Genomic DNA, 25,510 nt, shown 5'->3' with positions numbered 1-25,510 from the left:
GAAAGAAAGGAGTTGCCTGACAGTACCCATCAAAATGCTACTAAAATACATCAATCCCAAGTCACACCTGAAATTCTTATTGCCTGCACTTCCAACTGTCTGTATGATATTAAATGATTTTTATAAGATAATATTAGGGGCTGGGGAGATAGCTCAGTAGAATAAATGCTTGCCTGGCAAGCACAAGGGTCTGTGTTCCATCCCTGGTACCACCAAAGGAAAAGAAAAATATTTGCTTTAAACATGGACACATGTTACAAGTAGTGGATTTCTTTTACATTTTGCATATGTTCGTCTGTACATAATTCTAACAACATCATGCAACTTCCATTTAAACATTTTCATTTGAAAAGAAAAATTTAAATGCACAGAAACCTAATTTAGTTTCAAAAACAGATATGCACATTATCATACAAAGGGATACCTTACATAGAATTCTAAATAAATTGTATCTTTTTACAATGTTTTTGAAGTACACTTTATATGTGATGAAATTCACCCTTAAATGTATACAATTACTTTTAGTCAGTGGTTTTTCATAAATTTGTATATTTGTGCAACCCTTTCCATAACCCAGCTTTAGAATATTGTTATCATTCTCACAAGATCTTTTATAGAAATTTGTAGTTAGCCATATTATAATTTTCAGTCTTGAATCACAAATAATCTACTTTTTTACTCCAAAGGTCTGTCTTTTTGAAAATTTGATGAAAATTAAGTCATACCCTGTGTAGTCAATTAAATCTGGCTTCATTAATTTGCACAATAATTATGAGGCTCTTTATAGTATAGCATAGACCTTATAGATAGTTCATATTTGTTTATTCTACCATCAGGGAATGAACATTTGGATCATTATCATCTATCATTGTGTTCAACAGTGTTTCTATGGATTGCACAATCCAGACTCATTGGTTGCTCTTGTCCATAGAGCTTACTCAGCCTTGGAAAAATTGGTTCAAGTTGAACATCCCAGTCCGAAAATCTGAAAACCAGATTGTTCCAAAATCTGAAACATTTTAAGATTGAAGTAAATATTTAAAAAATTTTAAGTTTTAAAACTCAGATTTCCAGTTTTAGGATTAATGATGATCACTTAATAAAGTTTATGAAAATCTTACAAACTTCTAATTAACAATACTTGGATCTCAAACATTTTGGGGAATCTGTGCTAAGATAAACTTTTAGATCTTTCAGATGCTCCAGTATTGTATTCAAGCTTCCAGGAGAAAGAGAGACAGAATTGCAGAACAACCAAGAACACAGATTCTGGATTTGAGTTCAAGTTCCCAACATCGTACTAATTCTAAAAATTAGGGAAATCATTACATTTCTTTGTTTTCTTTAGTGTAGAATAGAGATAGTTTTCACTTAATAAGCTTGTTCTAAGGATTAGGTGATGAAAAATATACATAGCATAATTAGCTCAAGTTGTTAATTGTTATAAAAACTATACACCATATTGTCATGGAAATAGAATAGTAGTAGTACTAATAAAACATGGTGTTTAGAATATATCTATATTCTTACTAAGGTGTGCATACCTCATTCAACAATGACAACATCAAGGACAAACAACACAATTTTTTGTAAGAAAGGAATCAAAATATTTTCTAATCTATCCAGTACCACACAGTCATTAGTGGAAAAAAGAAAGTATCTACTACCCATGTACTTTAAGACACAGCATCACTTGGCCTAGAGATAAACAATAAAATTAAATTTCTAAGACTGATCATTCCTTCTTCATACTATTACATCCTTCTAAACACAACACAAATATATAAATATAAATAGAAAAAGCAACTGTGCAATTTTCCAGCTTAACTTATTTATTCAATGAATATGGAGTACATATTAGGGACAATGACTTTATAATCATTTCAAAACAGGACCTCATTTAATCATCATAGTACTTCTATGGAGTAGCATCTGCATAGATCTCTACTTTCAAATGGGATAAGAGACACAGAGATGTTCAGTAATCTGATCAGCATCATGCAACTCAGAGGGTAGAGCAAGTTCTACACCACACACCCTGTTTGAGAGTGCACCACACACTCTGTTTACCTCTGCACATCACGCTCATAAATGCAGTCTTCATGCACTAGGAAGGATCTCTTACTGAACTATCAGAATGTCTATCATCTTCCTAAGCAACAATCCTGTCACTATCTGTGGAATGAGAAAACAGAATATGCTATGTGGAAAAACAACCCCAACTGTTAAAAATCTTCTATAAATTATGTCCCTCTTAGAAGGTCAATGTGTATATTGCCATTTGTTAACCTTTTAATAATATAAATATTAAGTTTATACTTGTAAAATATAAAATACTCAGATAAATAGCATACACCTCTTACACTAATTCTTTTAGTACAAATTGATGCTTTAAAGTATCAATCATGGCATGACTAAAAAAAGGCTAAGTAGCACATTCATTTTTATTAAGATTTTAAAAGCTCTGAAAAATTCAGTTGTATAGAAACTGTACTACATTTATTGAACTCAAAATGTATCAAATTTTTCAAAACTGTTGTCTGTACTTTTTTATGTTAACACCTATTTATTTACATTAGAAAGAATTTTTCTAGATGTCTAACCAATCCATTAAAAGTTAACAACCATGTTTACCTCTCTGAAACTTTATCTAATACAATATGCGAGTTCTATGACATGGGGGACATGTCAAGTAATAACATGTAACAATAGGGGCAAATGTAACAATGATACAATATAGTCATTAGCATTATAACAATGATAATGTAACAGTGATTACTGTAACAATAATACAATAAAGTAATATTAACCAAAATTATTTATGCCCAAAACAACATGAGACAGTTATCTATTAATTAGGCCTTATTTACAAATGAAATCAAGTGATATGCCACAAACATATAAGGGGTCAAATTGAGTGAGGTATTCATCAGTTTTTTCCACTTTTTCTTTACCTTTGGAAATCACTCTAAAGCATCTGAGGATGAAAAATATAAGAAAAAACTGGGGTACACAATCTCTTTTTCTCCATTCCAAGAAGCACTGTTACTTTTCAAGACTCTGAGGGCTCAATCAGAAGGGCAAATAAGGCCTATACTCTTATGGAGCTTATATCTGACAAGACAGAACAGACATGAAAAAGCAAACAAAGGTACCCAAAATTTCTCAGTGTGCACATGAAAACACTACAGATATTACAGTAAGAACCCGTGTTGCACCAGAAGGCCAAGTACAGGACAAGGCACATGTACATGGACAGCCAAAGCTCATCTTGGGGCACAAGGTAAGCACCTCTATGGGGGTGACCCATGAAATGTTCTAAAATGATAGAATTAGGCAGCTGCCTGCATACTATGGCCTAATAGTAAGGTGGGTCTAGGAAATTCAAAAACAAAACAAAACAAAAACACTGTATGGCAAAGTGTTGGGCAGGAACATCAGAGAATGATAAAAGATGTGCTCTGGATCCAAAGGTGTCCTAGTGGATTAATCACAATACACAGCCACACCAAGGAGACTTGACAGAATCCTAGCAGCAACAGGGAGCCATGAAAGTCTTCAATGTAGTATGTTATGGATTGTTTCATATTTCAAAAAACAGTCATTTTTGTTGAAAAGAAAATAAATTACATACAAACAAAAAATGGAGAAAAGGGGGGACATTCTGGTTACTGAGAGATGAGGGTGGAAAGATGTTTTAATTACTTTCTTGATACTGTGACACAGTATCCAACACTTAAAAGTATTCATCATTTAAAAGAATGTGAGGCTAATTTTGGCTTGATTTTAGAGTTTTGTGTCAATAGTCACCAGGCTCTACGGTAGAATCAGCTCGGTGGAGGGGCCTGTGTGGAGAACATCTGTTCAACCCATGGCAGCCAGGAGAGACCAAGGAGGAAGAAGCAACGGACAAGATCACACCTATCCTTCTGGGTGGAGCTTCCAGGGAGCCACCTGTCCTAAGCAGGCTGCTTCCTAATGGTACATTTGGTGATGAACCCTTCAGTGGGTTATGCTTTCCACAATTAATGGAATTTTGGGTGGTAATTTTAGACATAAACCATAACAATAAAGGTGATTGTGAAAAGAAGGACTCAGGACTCATTTTGAAGGCAGATGTAAAAAACAAGTAAAAAAAAAAAAAAGTAGGAAATAAAGAATGAGAAAAAGGGAGGAAACAGAATCAAAGCCCAGTTTTGATCCAAGCAATTTGTTAGGTGATAGGTTGATTTATTGACATAGAGGCCACTAAAAGAGAAGAACTGTGTGAATTGGCACTGAATATGAAACTGTGCTTTTTTTTTTTTTTTTAGAACCAGGGATTAAATTTATGCCCTTGCACTTGCCAGGCTAGCACTTATTCTACTGAGTCATCTCCCAGCCCCTGTGTTGTTTTGAAGAGTGGAGAAGGAAGTGAGGTGGAAAGGATGAGAGCTTGGTATGTTGCCAAGGCTGGCCCCAAACTCCTGGCTTAAATGATAGTCCTGTGTCATCCTTCCAAAGTGTTGGGCCAGCAGGCTCTGGCACTGTGGCACTTGGAATCACTGTTCCAACATGTTTATGATTCCTACCATATACCAATGGAGACAACAGGTGGGTCAGGACAGTGTCAGTATTTAAGATATAATCTGGGAGTTGCACACATAGAATTGTTGCTTAAAACTATGAAATTAAGCAAGATCCCCATGGAGTGAGCTGGTTATTACATAAAGAAAAGAGGCAAAAAGTATTAAAAGAGAAATGGAGAGATTAAGGAGAAAAGAACTCTCAACACAAGGTTGAGAAAACAATAAAAATTCAACAAAAAACACTAATGAGTGGTGGTCAGTGAGTTAGAAGGATAAATGTAAGGTTTCCTAATCTATGCAAAGAAACATTCTAACAACAATAACTGCAAAGCAGTACTCTCTATCATTTTCAGGGACTACATCACTGCTACATTTCCTTGGTGACCTACATCACAGAGCTAGCAACTTGTCTGCAGATAAGGCTAGGCATAAACAATTATCTTCCAAATGTTTTCGGCAGCTGTTTTGATTTGTTCATGCTATCAACCAACCTCACCTCACAAGCTCATTTTTTTTCCCTGGGGCATCAATCACTGTGATCGTCTGAGAAAAACTACAGTACAATCAGAAAGCTGATCTACCCGTTTCTCCACTGCGACTGTCGGCCTTGCCATCACTGTGCTCTGTAATTCATCATTATCACAGTCGAGGTCACTCTTGATAGCAAATAAATGTAAAATAAATTTGTATTACAGAATTTCACAATCTTCCAACGACTTTAATATCCATTCTTATATTCTTTTTCTTTAACTTAACTGTAACAGCCAACTGTAACATGGCCTGCAAATTCAGGAGGCCTGCTTGCTTCTGAGATTCAGATCATTATGGAATAATATTTGTTTAATTTTGAGCCACAATCATTTTCACTCCTCCCTATGATCACCATCCATAATTTCATAAAACTAAATTTACTTTCATTCTCTAATTTATTTCCAACTTAAACAAAAATAAATTATTTTAACTAAAATACTAGTTACTCTTTTCCTGAATTAAAAACAAACTTTCTCACTGCACAGGGAGTGAAAAAGGAAAGACAAATGCCTTAGCAATCCTTTAATCTCTCATTTTCCACACAATGTCCAGTACAGTGAGCATGTTCAAAAAATATTCAGTGGATGAGAGAACTGAAAAGTCTCTTCAATTAGTTCACACTATTAATTTTTAGTTTGATAAAAGCAGTAAAGATATTAGACTTTTATTACAGTTTAATCTGAACATTTAGGAGAAATTTTCCTATTTCAGTCATTCACTGAGCCCCTCAAATATCTATATTCACTTTTGCTAGTGTATATAATTTGCATTAGTATGCTAACATATAATAACTCATTCTGATTGACAACTGATATTGAATTGAACTATAATTTATTTTACTCTCCAAACTAGCAATGTTATTTAAATCACTTGTTACATTAAGTGGCAGGTACTGTTTTTTGCTCAGTGCAGCAAATACTTTAGATATTTTAAGAAAATTTATAACCCCTACTATAGTAGTGGTAAGATGTTTCAAATTCTTTACTGTTTTTACAAGTCAACTTATAATGGCTTTTTCAGTGAATTTATCACTTTTAATTAACCAAACTCAGCTAAGATAAGCATTTACATTATTTTTCCCATAAAAATTATAACTGAGTCCAAAGGTTCCTCTCACTGTTTGATACGTATACCAATGCTATAAAGATCATAAGATAATTTATCTGAGGGGATAATGTGACATCATGTAATAGCTGCAAACAGTGGCTTCTGAATATATTGCCAAATTGACCCAATTTTTCAATCTCAAACAACATGTGCATCAATCTAATGTCCCCTAGGTAAAGACTGTTTGATTGTAGATCATCAGGATTTCATACTATAAGGCTGGGGAGATGGCTCAGTAGAATAAGTGCTTGCCTGGCAAGTGCAAAGGCCTGAGTTCAATCCTTGGTTCCACCAAAAAATAAAAGAGATTTCATACTAGGCTACAGCATTCCTTTTCCATTTTTTTTTTCTGTAAAAGCCGTATCAGGCAGAATACCTGGGTAGTGTATACTGAACTGTCACAGTAAGCTAGCAGAAAGCTTTAGGGACTCAGTTTGAATACATGAATTGGAAAATATTAATAGGCAAGTTAGTATTACTACTAGATTTTGAAGTTGAGAAATGTTAATTTATCACAACATACTTTATTTTTTTTATTTTATTTTTTATTTATTTATGTGTGTCTGTGTGTGTGTGTGTGTGTGTGTGTGTGTGTGGCCAGCTCAGCCCACCAGGGGGCGGGGCCGGCTGGCATGTGGTGCTGGGGGATTGAACCATGGTCCCTGTGCTTTGCTAAGCTTGTTCTAAGTAGGTGCTTTAGACCACTGAGCCATCTCACCAGCCCCCACAACATACTTTAATACTGGAGAGTTATATAGTTTCCTGGTGAATACATATTATTTATTTTTAAAAGTGAAAGAAAAATGTTATTTTATTTTATTTTTTAATAATTTTATTGAGAAACAAATATCAATGAGACAGTTTCACAACCGATTACTGGCACATTTTCAATAATTAATACATTGCATTTTTTTTTTTTTTTTTTGTGGTACTGAGAATTGAACTCAGGACCTTGTGCTTGCCAGGCAGGCACTTAAGCTGCTGAGCTATCTCCCCAGCCCGCATATTGTTGTCTTAGTGGTTATTCATTGTACAAGATGCAAACATGATATCCTGTCTCAAACACTATTATAACAAACCTCTCTATTCATTGAGTTAAGAGAATGGAGCTGTATATCTATCCTAATTATTTTGAGTATACAGATACAAAAGAGATGTTCATTTCTCTCCCACTTTTTTGGTTAGTTTTGTCAGAGAAGAGCATTCCACTGTCATTTAAATATTGTAGGTGCTTGAATTCAGCAGAATCTCCCAATATAGTCAAGTAGTCCATATTAGTAGTGGGTTTTCCATAATACTAGCAATGTTCAAAGTTGTTGACTTGAGCTTTTTTATAAAGAGAAGGAGTAAAATGCAATCTCAGGCTTTGAGCCCAACCAGAACAAGTACAGAGGACACTAGCTCAGCTGAAATGTATGAATTAATAGTGTCTGAAGTAGAGAAACAACAGCAGAAAGGTATAGAGGAACTCAGATCAGAATTAATCTCTGAAAAAAAATGTTAAGTATTTCTATTGGGTTGTCTTATCAGTAATATTATACAGAGGGACTTTTAAATTTTTTAATTATCCTGATATAATCAATAATGTACTTCTAATTCTCATGCAGCATACATTTTCCATTTTACATAAATATACACTTTTATGTAAAAAGTACTTCATCCAAAGCAGAATTTGATTGAGAAATATAATTAATAAATAACATTCCTTTTTGTTTCACTATTAGAATACATTAAAATTCATGAAGCAGCTACTAGAAATTGATAAAAAAATTAGTATATTCTTACAAGTGAAAATAAGTTTATTAATTAAAAATTCACAGTTCTTCTTATGGTCACATGTGGGTATAACTACGACTGCCCCTGAATTATGAATGAGGACTGTGTACAAAAAAAATCAATCTACAAAAAATAAGTGAACATTGACTTAATACTTGGTTACTATTACATCTCTCAGGAATTTTTAATTGTCCATTTAATTTCTCACAGTCAATATATAGGCAATAAATTATCAAAATGCAAATATTTGATAGAATATTCTAACATGAACTCATGAATCCTGACACCTTAAATTAAAATTTTTAAGTTGCCATTTAAAAATACCATCAATGTTCTATAAAATATCTTTGGAATCCTTAAAAGCAAAATAAATATTGACAAAATTCATGATATTTATTGTAATCATTTTCTTCTGTGTCATTTAAACTTAAAACACAAACCAAAACTATAACATTTATATAACTAGTGTTGGAATTATTAATCATGTTATTTATATTCATTACTTAGTAACGTTAATATCCAAAGATATCTATTTATTAATCACAACTTTTGTTCATATTTGAGTAGGAAATATGTTGGACTTGCATGTTTCTCAGAAATGCTGATATATGCTGTCCAAGTTCCTGAAAGCATTCTGCCAAGTTGGGGCTGACCTTCTCAGGCATTTCTTGGTGTCCTGTTGTCACTGTCTGCCTGCAGCACTGTTTCCCTGATTCATCATGTGGGGAGGTAGGAGTAGATTATGGAGCTTCTGTTAAAAAAATTAGAAAACTTTAAATATAATATATTGACTTCAGAGTTTCAAAAAACAGTGAACCAAACAAGGAGCCAGAAGTTATGAGTGGGGTTGAGGGTGTTTGCAAGTATGAAGCACAGAGGGTAATAAGATGTTTATACATGGATAGAAAAAAGAAAGGCAACATATGAACTTATCCGTGAAAGAAATGCACATGAGGTACCACATATTGTGGGTGTTAAAAAAAAATCTGAGTATCAATAAATCCATCAAGTCTTCAAGAACTGAGCATATTTTTTTCTGAGAACAAAACATTATATCAAGTATTAGCAACTTTAAGATTTACGCTGAGTAATCACTATTTAGTACTGCTGCTCAGTAAGATATTCATAGACAGGTCAGGACTAGCTGTATTGACAGTAGTCAAGAACAAAAGGCAGAAAGAGCGGTCAACCATGAAACAGAAAATAATAATTACCCCAAGTAATATGGTGACGTAGAGTATTCTCTATAAACAGGAGAACTTTCCTTAGATATTTGACTCAGTCTCATCTGAGGAAATAAATTTACTGTTTGACGTACCAATGGATTGAGCCAGCCTCAGAGAGTCATACTCTAAAGTGATGTCATCCACCAACTACTTTAAAATTGAGTGAAGCAGAGGTAAAGCAATGACTTGATTGGTGATACTAAGTTTCAAGGGGTACGTGGAGGGTAGGGCCTCTGAGGTTGTACTCAATTCAGATGTGCTAGATTGCTGCTCCTGGGAGGTGCTCTTCCTCATTCTTGCCTTATACCTTAAGTGATATGTTTCTAAATACTAAGTAGCTATACTTAAGACTTGTTTAAAATAGGTATGTATATGAGGGTAAGAGCTTAGATCATACAGCTTGCTCAATTATTCATTCACATTTTATTAACTACTTATTGGGTACTATGCAGGATCTGTATTGTAATAGTTGATACACTGTGTCAACTTAAGAAGCTTAGAAGTTTAGCTAAATAAATCAGCAGTTCTGTATCCTAGTGTGTAGAGGAAATGCCTTTATAATGCTCCAGGATGTTGTTCACTGTGTCAACTTGAGAAGTTTAGAAATTTAAGTGACTCACAGGGTGCCAGGGTCCTCACTGTGTAAACTTCCTAAGCCTGTGCAAGAGGAGGGCATGGAGATGGTGTGAGTGGTATACTCACCCCAGGTGGTAGGTAGCCTACTCTCAATATAAAGGCAGAAAAGAGGTTTGTTTTTTCTCTTTTGCTCTTGTTGCTTTTGCTGTCTTTTACCTCCTTGAACTGTAGGTCCGGTGCCATGCCTCCCTGCCCTGGAGCCAGCTGATTTTGGACTGAAATCTACACAGATTGTAAGCTAAATGAATTTTTCCTTCCTTAATTTTGGGCATTGAGTATTTTGCTCAGCAACAAGAGCAAAGTAAATAAGACAACTACTAGCAAGATAGAAAAGAGTAAGAAAGTTCTTCCTTAGGAGCTCAAAAGAACCAGCCTAAGCTATGAATTGAGAAAGAACGCAGTTTCTCAGCTTCTGTTGCTTGTCATGTTATTACTGATTTTTTTTTATCAATAAAAACCTGGAATATTTACTAGAGAAGAACAGAATTTTACATTTTAATGAACTCAAATTTTAACTATATCTTTCACATATTAAAAATATGTTTATCAAATACTAATGTGACAACTACTTGCTAAGAACCCTTTCATTTGTTGAGAATATGAAAATAAGTGTACAGGATACTTGCCTACCCACTGTACATGTAGGGAGTGTAGCAAATATTTCTATTAGTAATTAATTAAAAAGCTTGAATATAAAATCCTCATTTAAAATAATCTCACAAATAGGATTTTGTAGGCATTATCTAATTATAACTATTAATTGTATGATTAAAACATTTAATAATATAAGAAGCCAAAAATCAGGACAGTAATCAAATTTTCACCATTTTTACATTAAATCTATATTGAATATTCATAACAGTATGGAAAGAAATTAGAGATTTATAAATTTATAATGCTGAAGTGGACGATCACTTCAAAATGGTAAGTTATACTGACACCATATTAATACTTTTGCAGGATTTTACATATTTGTGTTCTTCCCTTCCCCAAAAAGCATGCTTATTAAAAATAAGTATTTTAAAAATCCATTAGGGCCTGGGGAAGAAAGGTTAGATTTTTCTCGGAAGATTAATATTTCTTTTAGCCTTTATCTCAAGACATAAGAGAACAGCGGTAGATGACAGCTCCCAGGGTCAGATTCACTGTGAAATCCTCGGTGAGGCTCTTCTTTCCCCAGGCCTCATTTCTCTTTTTCTAAAAGGGAAAAAAGTGCCAGCTTGATGGAGTCGGTGTGAGAAATGTGAATATATTAAAAAGGGTTTAGTACTTTCCAAGGGGTAGTACATTAACAACACATGTCAGAATCTTTACTGACAGAAGTTCTCAAAATACTTCAAGTGGAGAATTTGAACCTAATAGGAAAGCCTGGACATACCTCTGGGTCACATACTCTGTGTATAATAGAAAGGCAAACAAGGCTGCAATCATGGTGTACTCAAGTTCTTGCTCACAGCAAAGGACAAGAACAAAACTCTAAACATGCTGCCAGAACCCCTCCTCTTCCCAATCACCACCACTTTTTCCATGTCAACAATATAGATTCTGTTCTGCTGCCAGGCTGTGATTATCTGGCTTTTCACAGTGGAAAAACCTATTAGCGAAGTGTTCCAGCCATAACTTGTGAACTTACTCAGCAGGAGAATTTTTTTTTTTTTGCCAACTACAAGCTGAACAATTTCTTCCTTCATTCTCCTTGTGTATCTTAGTCTCAAAGTTAACCAAAATAGAAGTTGTGGAAATTATCTGATATATGTTTGAAAGGACTTATTCAATTGTATTTCAATTACCTAGAGAATTATTGTCCCCTGTGGAAGAAAAAAACATCTTTATTGGCTTGGCATTTACTGTTAAGGAGCAATAAATAATTTGAATTTGATAGACAGGAGAGTAAAACCTCAATTCTTGACAAAAGTGCATTTACATGTTTAGCTTTTGCAGAATTAATCACCAACCACAATCTGTTTTGATACCTCCACCCTACATATTTGCTTTCTTTCTAACAAGACACAAGAGAACTACAGTATAAAAATTGAATGCTAGATAGATTTCTCAAGAATTGTGATAGGTTTTATACAGAGCTTGCCACAGTATCTTATCTCCCAACATCAATGATATCATATGCCTTAGTGAAAAGTGTACATACACAGGGTCAGTCTGCTTACAGAAGGAGAAAATGTGCCTTTGTAATCAACCATCAGATTTATCTAGGAATCAAATATAGGACCATAACCCACAAGGCACAAATATCCATCATTTGAATCTATGTGTGAAATGCTTTCCTAAGGAAAGTTCTATTCAAATGGTAATCTTTTTTTTTTTTTTTTTTGTATTTTAGTAAGGGTCTAGAGGGTCTTCAGGATCTCACTATGTATACTGGACTCATAGTGATCTGCCTGTGTTCAGCCTCCCAAATGCTGGAATTACAGGCGTGCCACCATGCCCATTCTCCATCACCCTCTCAGCATGCCCCAGGGGTGGGGCAACACACATGCTGGGGATGAACTTTGGCCACTGTGTCTGCCTAAGCAGTCACTTTAATCCACTAAGCCATTTGGCCGGCCCTAAAGGGTAATCAGTTTTTTAACCAGCAAGTTCCTGCAGAGAAGTGATCATCTCTTACTTATTTTTGTAATAGAGGCCTTTGAAAATCAAAGGCAATCTGTTTATTTGGTAAATACACCTAATTAATGCTCATTTCTTAGGCTACTTATGCAGAAGGAAATTGGAACAGGTTAGATTTTTTAAATAAGCACCATAGCTGAGTATAAATAATTAATATGAAGTTCAATCACATTTCAATGGCAATCATCTAAATGTCACGTCAATGAATTAAAGAAAAAGTATTTATCAAGTATTTGCAGATCACTGTATTGTTGAAGGTGAACAGAGAACCCATGAAAGTCTACAATATAAATAAATTTTTGAAACTGATATGTTGAATGCATAAAAATGCAAAATAGATGAAAAGATTGGATTATTTTAGTTGTTTTGTCCAAAATGGAGTCTTCATGCAAATTTTTTGGTACTATCTTTGTGGTGATTAATTCATATGTGTGATGTATATATAAATTAAATTGTCTGTACTCATTAAATGGTAATATATAATTCTGTCAAAATATCCCCTTCAATACCTTTAATATTTGTACATTTTATGTCTTCAATTTTATCCCACTAAACTTTAAAACAGACATAATAAAAGAACTTGAGAATTAATTGAAAAACATTCATAAATTTGAGTAATATGCATAAATAACTACTGAAAACAAAAAGCTTGGGTTTTTCTTTTGTTTTTTTCAAAATTTTAATGATAAACAGATAGCAATGAGACAGTTTCAAATCCAATTAGTAGAACAATTTCAATAATTAATACATTGCATATTGTTGTCTTAGGGGTTATTCATTGTACAAGATGCAGATATGATATCCTGTTTACCAACACTATTAGAACAAATCTTTCTATTCACTGAATTAAGAGAATGTAGCTGTATATCTATCCTATTTTGAATATACAGATACAAAATGATGGTAATTCATTTTTATCCCCTTTTTTCTGTTTAATTTTGTCAGAGAAGGGTATTCCATTGTCATTTAAATATTATAGGTACATGAATTCAGCAAAATGTTCCAATATAGTCCAGTAGTCCATAATACTAGAGGGTTTTCCATAAGACTGACAATATCTGAAGGTGTTGACTTCAGTCCTCTACAGTTCAACATAATAAAATGGCTTTACTTCTTATACTTCGTTTTTAAATTTTTCTGCTGGATGGTTAAGATCAAGATAAAGCAGGAGCTATATAACAAGAAATGTAGCTTTTGTATATGATAAGGTCAGTCAAATCCCCTCAGGATTTAGCATGAAATCCTGTACTGTAGTTTGTAGATCCTTTGTGAGTGTCAGTCATGTGGATGAGTAACGGCCATTGCTTGACCAATGTGCTCTCTATGAAAGCCTGAGAGAATGTTTTCTCTCCATGTGACTCTCCTTAGGCACACTCTACATCATTGATCAAAGCTTGGCTTTTGGAAAACAAAATAGTGCAAGATTTAAGGAAAGGATAACAATAAAAAAATAAATTTATGAACTTTCAACTTTTAACATTTAATTGAAAGTATGACCCAAATGGTAATGATAATACCCAACTATAAAACCTAATAGCTTATATTTACATTATACTAATACTAGTTTTATATATTCCATGCTACTAAGAAGAAAATGGATAATGAAATAACAAGATCCTAGCTTTAAAATTAGTGCTTGTTACTAGATTTTATTTTTCTCAAACTGTGCAATGATGCATTTTAGCCATAATCCTTGTGTAAATTACAGTAATCAACTACATGGTGTGCTTTATAAATTTGCACTGAACTATTACCTGCGTTACTTATCTAGAATCTTCATAAAGTATGAATGGTGCTCATCTATCTCTACCAAAAGAGTTTAAACCACTGAAAATAGTATAGCTAGAGTAACTTCTTAACTATTTCATCAATTCAGCAAACTTCAAATACTGTGTGAGCTTTCAGGATCAAAAATCTCTCTGATCATGTGGGCTCAAATTCAAGGAATATATACATTAATACTCAGAAAAGATGACTTTAAGGATTTTGGAGGTAATGTTATAAACATATTCCACTACTAGCATGATAAAAATAATTGTATTTATTTGAATTTTTTAAATTAATTTTTTGTTATTTTTTCCCATAATTTTATTGAGAAACAAATAGCAATGAGACAGTTTCAAATCAAATTGGTAGGACAGTTTCAATAATTAACACATTGCATACATTCTTCCTAGTGGTTAATTGCTGTACAAGATGTGGACATGATATTCTATTTACAAACTCTATTAGAACAAATCCCTCTATTCATTAAGAGAATGTAACAATATATCTATCCTAACCATTTTGAATACACAGATACAAAATGGACATTCATCTTTATCCCCTTTTTTTAGTTCTGTTATTTGAATATTATAGGTGTGTTAACTCAGCAAAATATTCTAAAAGAGTCCAGTAGTCGATAATAGTATTTGGTCTTCTGCTTCACTGACAATGTCAGAAATTGTTGATCTGAGTCCCCCACAGCTCAACATAACAGCATGGCTTCACTTCTTATACTTTGTTTTTATAATTTTCTGCTGGATGGTTAAGACCAAGATAAAGCAAGACCTACACAACAAGAGTTGTAGCTTTTGGGTCTGATAAGGTCAGTGAAGTCCCCTCAGGATTTGTCCTGAGATCCTGTACCTCAGATTGTAGAACCTTTGTCAGTGTCAACCATGTGGATAGTTTCAAAACAAAAAATCAAATAACCTGTATATTTCTGATTTTTTATCTAAAAGTTTATTTATATTTAGTATTATGTGACATCTAAGCAAGTATATTAAGTACTTAGGGTATAAGGAAACACTGTAGTTTTAAATTATTTATTTATTTGTTCATTCATTTATTTATTTGATACAAGGTCTCAGTACACAGCTTGGACTCATAGTGACCCTCCTGCCTCAGCCTCCCCAGCATTGGGACTACAGGTGTGTGCCACTATGACTGGTGTCAGTTGCTGGGACAGCATGCGCGGGATTCTGGGGCTAGCAGGAATGGCACCCCAGGCATCAAATCTGGGTCCTTGTGCTTGCCAAGCAGGTGTTTACCTCACCAACCTATCTCCCAAGACTCTAGACTGTAGTTTTTCTATGCAACATTTCAAGGCAGGATTTAAGTGTGGACTAATTACTCTCATAGTGCAGCAGAACTTATTTAATTGGCACTATCAAAAACAAAGACACAAATGGAGAAAACATCTTCACCCCAAATTCGTACATTATATGTAAGGAATTGCTTCTCCAACCGCCTTTGTAGCATAGAGGTTTAAAGTGCTAAAATGGTTCTGTGATAGGGTCACAAACTTGGGGTTAGACTGTGTAGAACCATCTAAAGTTAAACATATATTTGTATTAGGTAAGCTGAACAGAAGGACAATCCACAAGATCACAAGACGAATGAATCAGTTGACTGAGAATTTGGAAAGTTAAGGTAAGTGAAAAAGTAACTCTAGAACAATGGAATCAGCTGAAATTGTGGTTGCTGCCCACAAATGCTGAATTTTGTTTTTTTTAGAAGAACCCAGAGAAATAGGAACTAAAATGGAGAAAAGGTTAACGAATAACACAAGTGATATATTTTTAAATTCACGAATAGTGCAGGACATATAAGCATATCTAATCTTCAACAAACCACTGTTAAAATTGACAATTCTTATTTCATATACACAGAGAAGAAATAATGTTACAAATTGCTTAGGCTTGCATCCATACTTACATTACTGTTTTGCTATAATATTGGAACTTTACTGTCAAAAATCTTGGCTAAATATGTCTTCATTCTGAGAATACCACGTTGAGAATAATCTGTGGATAGTCTCTCTAAACAATTTAAAGAGGAAACAAGAGAAGCAACATGATGAATACTTCTCCTCTATTTGTTTTGATTTTTTTTAAAGAAAGAACAGTATATAAGAGATTATCAGGGAATGAGATGAGGGAGAATGAGGACTTGGAGTTATACTTTTTTTTTACTGCAGTGCAAACAAATTTTGGAAGTAGGAGAAATAGCTTCAAACACTGTGACAGTAATTAATACACCTGAATTGTGCACTTAAAATGAGTAAAATGGCTATTTTTATTTATACATATCCAAATGCAATTCTAATAATAATTTCATAATATAACAAAAGCTACAGAATTGCTCAAATAAAAAAAATTGCCAAGCATATGAATGATACCTCAATACCTTTTATGTAACAAAGAGAATGTCTCTTATGGAAAAAAAAATAGAGGGTATAATCTCCTTATGACAGTCAGCTATTTTAGAAAATGAAAAGCTTAAAGAGTGAAATTTCTTCAGAGAATACTGAACTCTGTAGCAGAACTCTGTTTCTGATTCTAGAATCATTTCACAAATATTCAAGAAATAGGTTATGCTCACCTTATTTTCTGAGTCAGACATAAAATAGAACCTGCATCACAGTAGGAAAATTTGAATGCTCTGACGAATTCTGACAATAATTATATTTATGTTTAAAGTTGTATAAGTGGACTTTTAAAACTACTAAACAAAATGAGAACTAAAGAAAGAGAAAAAAAGATAGCTTGCGATTTAGCTCAGTGGTTTAGAGCCTGCATGGTAGCATGAAAGCCTGAGTTCAATTCCTAGCATCACCAACGGGGAAAAAAAAAAAAAAGTAGAAAAAAGGAAGCAAGTGAAAAGGATAAAAGATACCCAAAATAGGAATGTAATAATGAATCTGTACTTGATATATCTATATTAGACTCACTTTTTAAAATTATAATTATAGCAATATTGTTGCAAAATCTATAAACTGATTCTTGGAAAGCATAGCTTAAACATGAGGAAATTGAAAGATATTTTAAAAGATAAACAAAAATGATCTTAGCCAAAATTGAACTAGTATGACACTGCATTAATGACAGATCTTTATGATTTTAAGGCTAAATAATTAACAAATAATACATTTCCACATAAAAATTTAGGAATGTTTTTCTGTTTCCTTTAAGAAAGTGATTGGCATTTGTCTCGGTTACTTTTCTCTTGTTACTGGGACAAAATACCTGACACCCACAATGAAGGAAGGAAATGTTTATTTAGCTCACACTTTGTGGAGGTGTCAGGCCATACTCTACTGGCTCCAAGTCAGAGTAGCACATGGCAGAGGGAAGCAGTTCATAGTCCCGGAAAAGAGAAAAAAAAAATTAAAGCAAAAAGGAGGAGCAGCAGCAGTGCAGAGGCAGAAAGCAAGCCTTTTTGCCTTCCTTATATTGTAAGCAGGCTATGCACCCCTGGGCAGGTGTAGCAATCACACCCACAATCCCAGCCTTAGTTTATGAATTAATCGCAAACTATAAAAGCCTGCCCTATGACTGTTTGAGGTTTTGGAGGACATCTAGTCACAAACAATAACACCATTTTCATGGGGAATACACTAAATCTATAGATTGCTTTGGGAGGATAGACAGGGCAGAGAGAGAGTTCCATGAATTAGAGTGGAACAATTGCTTTTGGTTTTTTGTTAGCATGATAGGGTAATTATAGATTGAAGTACATCTATGATACACTTCCAAAATTACTAGATGAGTCCAAGATTTCCAATATTTAAAAATTAAATTACATATATATATATATTGAATTACTACAATATATTCCACACAGATGTACAAATACCATGTTAATTTTAAAAACAAAAGAACCCCACCAAATGTAGCAAAAGCAAAACATTTGAGAATATGAAGAGAAATTTAATAAGGTAGCCTAGAGATTAATTAACACAATATTTTTAAATGGTTATGAGTATGGAAAATATTATGAAATTGTATTAGAAGATAATAGAGATGACTTGCCCATGGGAACTCATGAAGAGACAATTCATGATCCTGATGAAGAGACAATTCATGATCCTGATGGGCTTAAACCCAGCTGACTCTACATATATTAAGGAAAATCTGCCAAATTCTAAAAGATCTCTTCCCAAACACTGACAAACTGATATTAAATTCAAATGGAAAAATAAAGGAACAAAAATAGCTAGGACTATTCAGTATATTTAGAAGGAGAAGGTGAAGGAATGGAGATAGAAGCAAGATCAAACCTAGTAAGTCTGGAATGTCAAGGATCTGAGTTCAATACCTGGTTCCGCAAAAAAAAACAAAAGAAAAAAAAAACCTAGTAAGTTTGAGAAAGTCATTTTCCTAAACCTCAAAACATAATAAAGTTATAGAAATTTATAAAATATATTATTATGTAGTCTATGATAATGTTACACAGAAAAGCAAAGGAATGATAGGCTTAGAAATATACAAAAGTTTATGAAAATATACAGAAATATTACAAAAACCTAACGCTGAATCAGTAAGATTGCATGGTGCTTGACAATTTGCTTTAAATACAAAAAATCAGAATAGCTAATCTTGAACTACTAACGATATCCAAAAAAATTAGAAATTTAAATGTGACTGTCAGGAGTTTAACACTTTCAGAACAAAAGGAGGGAAGATATTGTATAAGAAAATGTATATAAATCTAGGAAACAAGACAGGGGCAAAACCATACACTTATAAGCACAAGATGGTTAAGGCAATGATCCTGAAAATCTTCAGCGGGTTTTTGAAACTAGCAGTTAATTGGTAGGATTCTCACCCTGAATAACTATATATGCTGATACCTATGAATGAAGCAATTGCACTGGAGATAGCAATGTGTAATACTAGGGTCATGCTTGGAATGTCTGTCATTCTCGTCTTCTAAATATGTACTGCTTGTCATGTCATACCAATTACTGCTATACTGTTTCTCAAGTAAATGTTTATTTTTAAAAAAGGTTAATAAATGAAAACAAGAGACAAGAAAAAAAAGTCACAGGACTGTCCTGTTGCAGTGCTGTATATGGTTAATTTCTAAATTTCTGTGAAAAATATGTAATTGTTTATTCCAATTATTTTCTTTTCTTCTTTTTTTCCCCTTCACATTCTGTAGGGATTTAAAGTTTAACATATCAATACTTGGTGGAAAATATCTGTTCCATGTTATGTCTAAGATGTTTGATATTCAGACAGATAGTAAGGTTAAGCTCAACTGCCTATGTTATAGAGTAATGATATCATTAAGCTTCTCTTCTGGAGGGTTAACAAGTTAAGTCTGCAGACCAAACATTACAGAAAAAGAAGGGCAGCAAGGACAGCCAACAATTTGGTGCTAGCCTTGCAAGGTCAGTGAGGACTCAGGACATAGGAGATCCTATATTGTAACTTCCTGCAACTAATTGTGTCCCAAATTTTCTGATCAAGGAAATTTGGGGTTAGAGAGGAAAGTGATTGATGATGTAGTGTGTGCCTAAAGAGAGTCATATGGAGAGAAAACATTCTCTCAGGCTTTTACAGAGAGCAAATTGGTCAAGCAATGACTGTGACTCATCTACAAGGCTGACTCTCACAAAGGATCTACAAACTGTGGAACAGGGCTTCAGGCCAAATCCTGAGGGGATTTGACTGACCTTGTCAGATACAAAAGTTACATTTCTTGTCATATAGGTATTGCTTTATCTTGGTCTTAACCATCCAGCAGAGAAGTATAAAAGTGAAGTATAGAAAGTAAAGACATATAAATATGCTGAGCTGTAAAAGGCTCAAGTCAACAACTTCTGACATTGCCAGTCCTATGGCTAACCCACTACTATTATGGACTACTAGATTATTGGATTATTTTGCCATACCTACAATATTCAAATGGCAATAGAATACCCATCTCTGACAAAACTAAACAAAAAAGGGTATATAAATTCAGGACCATTTTGTATCTGTATCTATAGAATAGGATAGATATGCTGCTACTTTCTTTTAATTTAATGATAAGGAAGATGTACTAATAGTGTTTGTACAGGATATCATGTCTGCATCTTGTACTATGAATAACCACTATGAAGACAACATGCAATGTATTAATTATTGAAACTGTTCTACTAATCAATTTTGAAACTGTCTCATTGCTATTTGTTTCTCAATAAAATTAATTAAAAAAGAAAATATATATACTTTAAATGAAAGGCAAAACTTTATCAATTTTACAAAAAAATTATAGAAAAGTATAGTTCTATGATCTTGAAATATAAATGAGTATCTTTGTCTCAGGAAGGAGAAAGCATGGGATAGAATTTTTTTAAAAAGTGTATTACAATTTAGAAGACATTCTTCTATCACTAGTCAAAACAACCAATGCAATAGATGCTGTTTTCAAACTTTGTCTTAGACAATACTACTAAATAAATATAATAATATCTATAACACGAAAAGTATAGCTAATCCAGAAGAAAATTATACATTATACAATGACAAATTACTATATTTCCACTAAACATTGATAAATAGGGAAATGCTCATTCAGAGATTTAGTGGATGTCATTTTGCAGACAGTTAAACTTGGAAAACCACACAAAAAAACTACATCTTGTTTAGTGAAACTCTGTATCATTTCAAATTTTTTATTATTTTTATTCTCTTTAAGAAAAGTTCATCAGGGGCCGGGAAGATGGCTCAGTAGGATAAGTGCTTGACTGGCAAACGCAAGGATCTGAGTTCAATCCCTGGTTCCACCAAAAAAAAAAAAAAAAAAAAAAAAAAAAAAAAAAGAAAAAGAAAAGAAAAGTTCATCAATAGGTAAGTACATACACTGTATCATATCTATACAATGCAACATTCTTTGTATTTATATTGTCTAAGGGAATACTTCCAGTAGTAAAAAATGCATAAAGTATAACCAGAAGTTCTAGAAGGCAGAATGTTTTATGAGAAATCATTTTGTATGATAAATACATGCAATATAAACCAGATAAAACTAAAAACTATCATGCATACTGTATATGGATTTATATAAATGTAGAAAATATTTTAAATTCATTATAATAAACACCAATTTCATCATTTTGTTTATAATCATATGTAAAGAAAGAAAAAGAATGTAATTATGGATGCTTACACATGCAAATTAAACATCTGGTATTTGCTATAAAATGTTTTAGGCCAAGTATACAAAATATTTTCTTTGAAAATTTGGGCAGTGGATACAAAGGTGATGATTAGCTTATTCCCTATAATTTTTCAGGGCTATAATATTTTCTAGAGCCCGGCGCGGAAACCGCTGTGCTAGGTCGCTGTCTAGGGCTATAATATTTTCTTACGTGAAAAAAGAGAAAAGTAAAATAAATACCCACAAAAAAGCACAGATAAAATTAAAAAGTTAAAGTTAAAAGTTAATTTAATACTTTAATTAATAAATGTTTCAGTGGTACAGCAAGCTTCAGGAAGATCTAGATTTCTATGTTTTTCAATGTCATCAAAACTGATTTTTTTTATTTTTAATTACATAGTTTGAATGTTCTAACGTCAATCTCCAGTGGAATCCCAGATAGGGCTCTGACACCTGCACACACAAAGTGCAGGAACCTCGAGTTAGGAAAAGAGAAAACCTTCTGGCACAATCTGCAGCAGGTGCCTTCTCACACCATGGCCAAAAAAAAAAAAAAAAAAAAAAAAAATCAAATCCATCTGTCCAATGGATTGAAAAACATCAAATATAAAGTATCTGTTATGTGATAGGAGATAGATATACAGACAGATTTAAAGTCATCAAAAAGGCTTTTCTGTTTTTGTTTTGTTTTGTCTGTTATTTTCTGACAGAATCTCACTATGCAGTTCAGGCTGGCCTTGAACTCACTTTGTAGCCCAGGCTGTTCTTGAACTCACAACAATCCTGCCTCTGCCTACCAAGGGCTGGCATTACAAGTATGCACCACCACGCTGGGCTTCTTTTCTGTATTTTAGTAGTTACTTCTAAGAAGTGAAAGCAAAGTCAACTAATTGCTGGCCCTTGAGAATAAAACTATCCTTAATATTGATGAGAATGCTCTTAAAATTTTATAGTTACTCTAAAACCTTGGCCTTTTGTTGTAATCTCAACCAGGAAATGTGTTTACAAAATAACACATTTTGACAAGAGATATATAAGGCAGCTTTTAATGATAAAAAGTTAAAAACATAATTAAATAGCAAATAATAAATTCTTCTACATGGGACTACTGTGCAGATAAAGTAATAGTAGAGATGCAAAATGCTTTACATGAAAGTGATGGACAGTAATTGTTCAGAAAGAGGTTTTTATAAGAAAATTACAAACTAACCCTGATTCTTTAAAAATAAAGAAAGTTTTCAAGTCTTTAGAGCAACTTCAAGTGAAGTAAATTATCTTGGGAGCTGCATGTTGTAAAAGGTTAGCTTCCACTTTCTCATGCCATTTTAGAAAATAGAAGAGATACTTTTAAGTAGTTAGTATTTAACATTAAGAAGCTAAAATATTACATGTAAAATACGTTAACAGAATGTTCATAATATAACAAAATACTTCCAAATATACTATAAAATAACCATTCATATAATGCAAATTCAATTACTAAGTAAGATATAGAGATATAATAGTACTCTCAAATTAAACAATTAATTGTGATCCTGCTTATTACTGGTCATGAACAGAGTGAACAGCAAGAAAAAAGCGAAGATAAATAATATGTAGTGCAGTTGTATTTCAAATTGCTTCTTGAAACAAACTATCGTACAAGATTATTATTCTACCACTTACCAAAATCTATCTTTTTCAAGGTACAATATAAAGACATACTGACTGATCTATTATCTGTTAAAGCAAAACAGAAACAAATTATCTGGTCCCACGTACAGTATTTTATAAAATCAATTCAATCAAGAGCATTTATTCTAAGGAACTAATGTGCAGTATACTTGTCCCACTTCTCCAAGAATTATTCTGTATTTCATTCTCCAGACCTAAATGCATTTTTAAGGCTGATGAGATAGCTCAGTGGAATAATCATCTGCTTAGGCAAGCACAGGAACTGGGGTTCAATACCATGAACCACATGCTGCACTGGCCTTGTACCCAGGTGCTGAGCGAGGCTGAAAACAGGAGGATCATTATGAGTTCAAGCTGCATAGTGAAAACCTGTACCAAATATATTTAGAAAATGCATTTTTTATAGTAACATATAGAATATTTAGAATACTTTTACTTCTGAAATTTATGTTTAAAAGAGAATATTTTCAAGCAGTATATTGTCACTAACCAACTATAATGGCATAAAATGCCTTGGTTATGCTAGTTTATATTTTCAGATAACTTGATGAAAGAGATCAATGTTCAAAGTGTTTTTACCATATAAAAATTGAAACTGCTGTCCTGAATGAGAAATAAAGACAGGGCTAGGGAGACAACTCAGCAGCATAAGTGCCTGCCTGGCAAGAGCAAGAGGTCCCAACTCCATGGTACCATATTTAAAAACAAAACAAAAACTATAGCAGCAATTCTAGGTTCCTTGTCTTAAAAGCAGCAAAAGCATATATATGCTACTAAGGGAAAGCTATATTTGACACTGTTACGAACTTCTTACTGACATACTGAGAAAAAAAAATCTTACAGGTCAATGCTTTCTGTAAATCACTTCTTTGGTGTTAGATACCATAAATAAATAGCTTAATTAAGGCATCAAATTAATCAAGAATCACAGACATGCCTTGATTAGGGGAAGATGGCATAAATATTATCATCATGACAAATGAAGGATATTACTCTTGGCCTTCAGGCGTCTTCTGAGCAAGCAAATTTAGAGCCCAACTGCCTGGGCAGCTGGTCTAGGCTCCTGATCCTAAACCTCAAGTCTCAGAACAAGGTTTTGGTAAGGGCAATGAGATATATATTGCATTGCGCATGCTTGTGCCTTGAGATTTTATGGCTAAGGGTATGAGAAATAACTGACTCTGATAACTGGAGAGTGTCAAAAAATACCTAGGTAAAAAAGAGTGGCACTACAGAAGTGTTTAACTGAAAACATAAAAGCAACTCTCAGAAATTAGACATGTCCCAGGTTAACTGGAACGGGTGTATTTTTTTAAAACAGGAAATACATTGCAGAGTAGCTGCAGAATAAATAAGAAAAAAACCCTCTAAATTAGGCCAAGGAGTTTCATTTTATCCCTTACAACAATAAAAAGTTAGCAATTAAGTTGTTGTTGTCCTATAAAATGATTTTTATTATTACCTCTCTGTTATTATTTTACATTTGACAAAACTGAAGTAGACAGGTTAAATATTTAGTCATATTCCCAGGAAAAAGAAGACAGATATTAAGCCAGAAGTTTAGAGGGATTTATTACTCTAAAGATAGAATGACTAAAACAAGGCTTCACTATGATTAACTATGATTCTTACACTAGATAAAGAAGAAAAGATTGATGGTCTATCAATCCAAAAATGAAATAACAGAGAGGCAGAATGATGTCTTAAGCTCACGTTGAGAGCTCTTATCAATTTATTAAGTGATAAGTTGCTTAAAATCACAACAACATTTAAAACAAGGCATATACTATAGTTATCATGTAATTCTCTAGAAAATTAATATTACATTTTCTGTCACGTTCCGGGAATGCCGAGACCCAGTCCTAGCCCAGGCCGGGTGAGTATGTGGGAGAGCTTTAGGCTACCTTGCACCGGCGGTACCTACTCATCCCAGCCCAGGCGCAGCGCGGGTGGGACCTTCTTCCACCCCCATGGAAAGCCCCACACCACTCCACAGCACCTCCCCCACACCGCCCGCCTAGTAGGAATTTCTGCCTCGTTCCCAGAACTACCAGAAGCAGTCCCAGCCCAGGCCCGGTGAGTATGTGGGAGAGCTGACTCTACCCCTATTCCACCTTGTCCCCTCCAGACTTAGCTCTGGGCTGCCAAACAGGCCTGGGGTGAAACCATTCAGCTGCAATCCCTGCAGAGAGTGGAGGTGACAGAACCACCAGATAGTCCGGGAGCAGAAGATCTTGCCAGAGGGGCACAATAGGTTCACACCCAAGGGCAGAAACAGAAAGGAACAGAGCACAGCAGCTAGACCCAAGCCAGGCAAAGCTGAATAAATCCAAATTTTGTAGATGTACATTTAAACTTCAGTAGGTGCTAAGGCTATAACTGCAACAAAGATCTACAACAAAGGTCAGAAGACAGTGCTACACAAAATGACAATGAGAAGGAGCAAAATGCAAT

General features: G+C 33.8%; 1 protein-coding gene across 1 annotated transcript in view; it reads right to left on the bottom strand.

Moving 5' to 3' along the window:
• The window catches only part of Prr16 (proline rich 16), a 352,155-nt gene that overhangs the window by 64,701 nt on the left and 261,944 nt on the right, over nt 1-25,510 (bottom strand). The window contains exon 2 of the mRNA XM_023700562.1: nt 8,636-8,733. Within this exon, the coding sequence (XP_023556330.1) occupies nt 8,636-8,647 (12 nt within the window). The 5' untranslated portion in view covers nt 8,648-8,733. The remainder of the gene's footprint in view (nt 1-8,635; nt 8,734-25,510) is intronic.

This window comes from Octodon degus, unplaced genomic scaffold (assembly GCF_000260255.1).
Source record: "Octodon degus isolate 3935 unplaced genomic scaffold, OctDeg1.0 scaffold00124, whole genome shotgun sequence".
Classification (NCBI taxonomy): domain Eukaryota; kingdom Metazoa; phylum Chordata; class Mammalia; order Rodentia; family Octodontidae; genus Octodon; species Octodon degus.
Note: the sequence above shows the minus strand (reverse complement) of the source record. Positions and strands in the feature narration are given on the sequence as shown.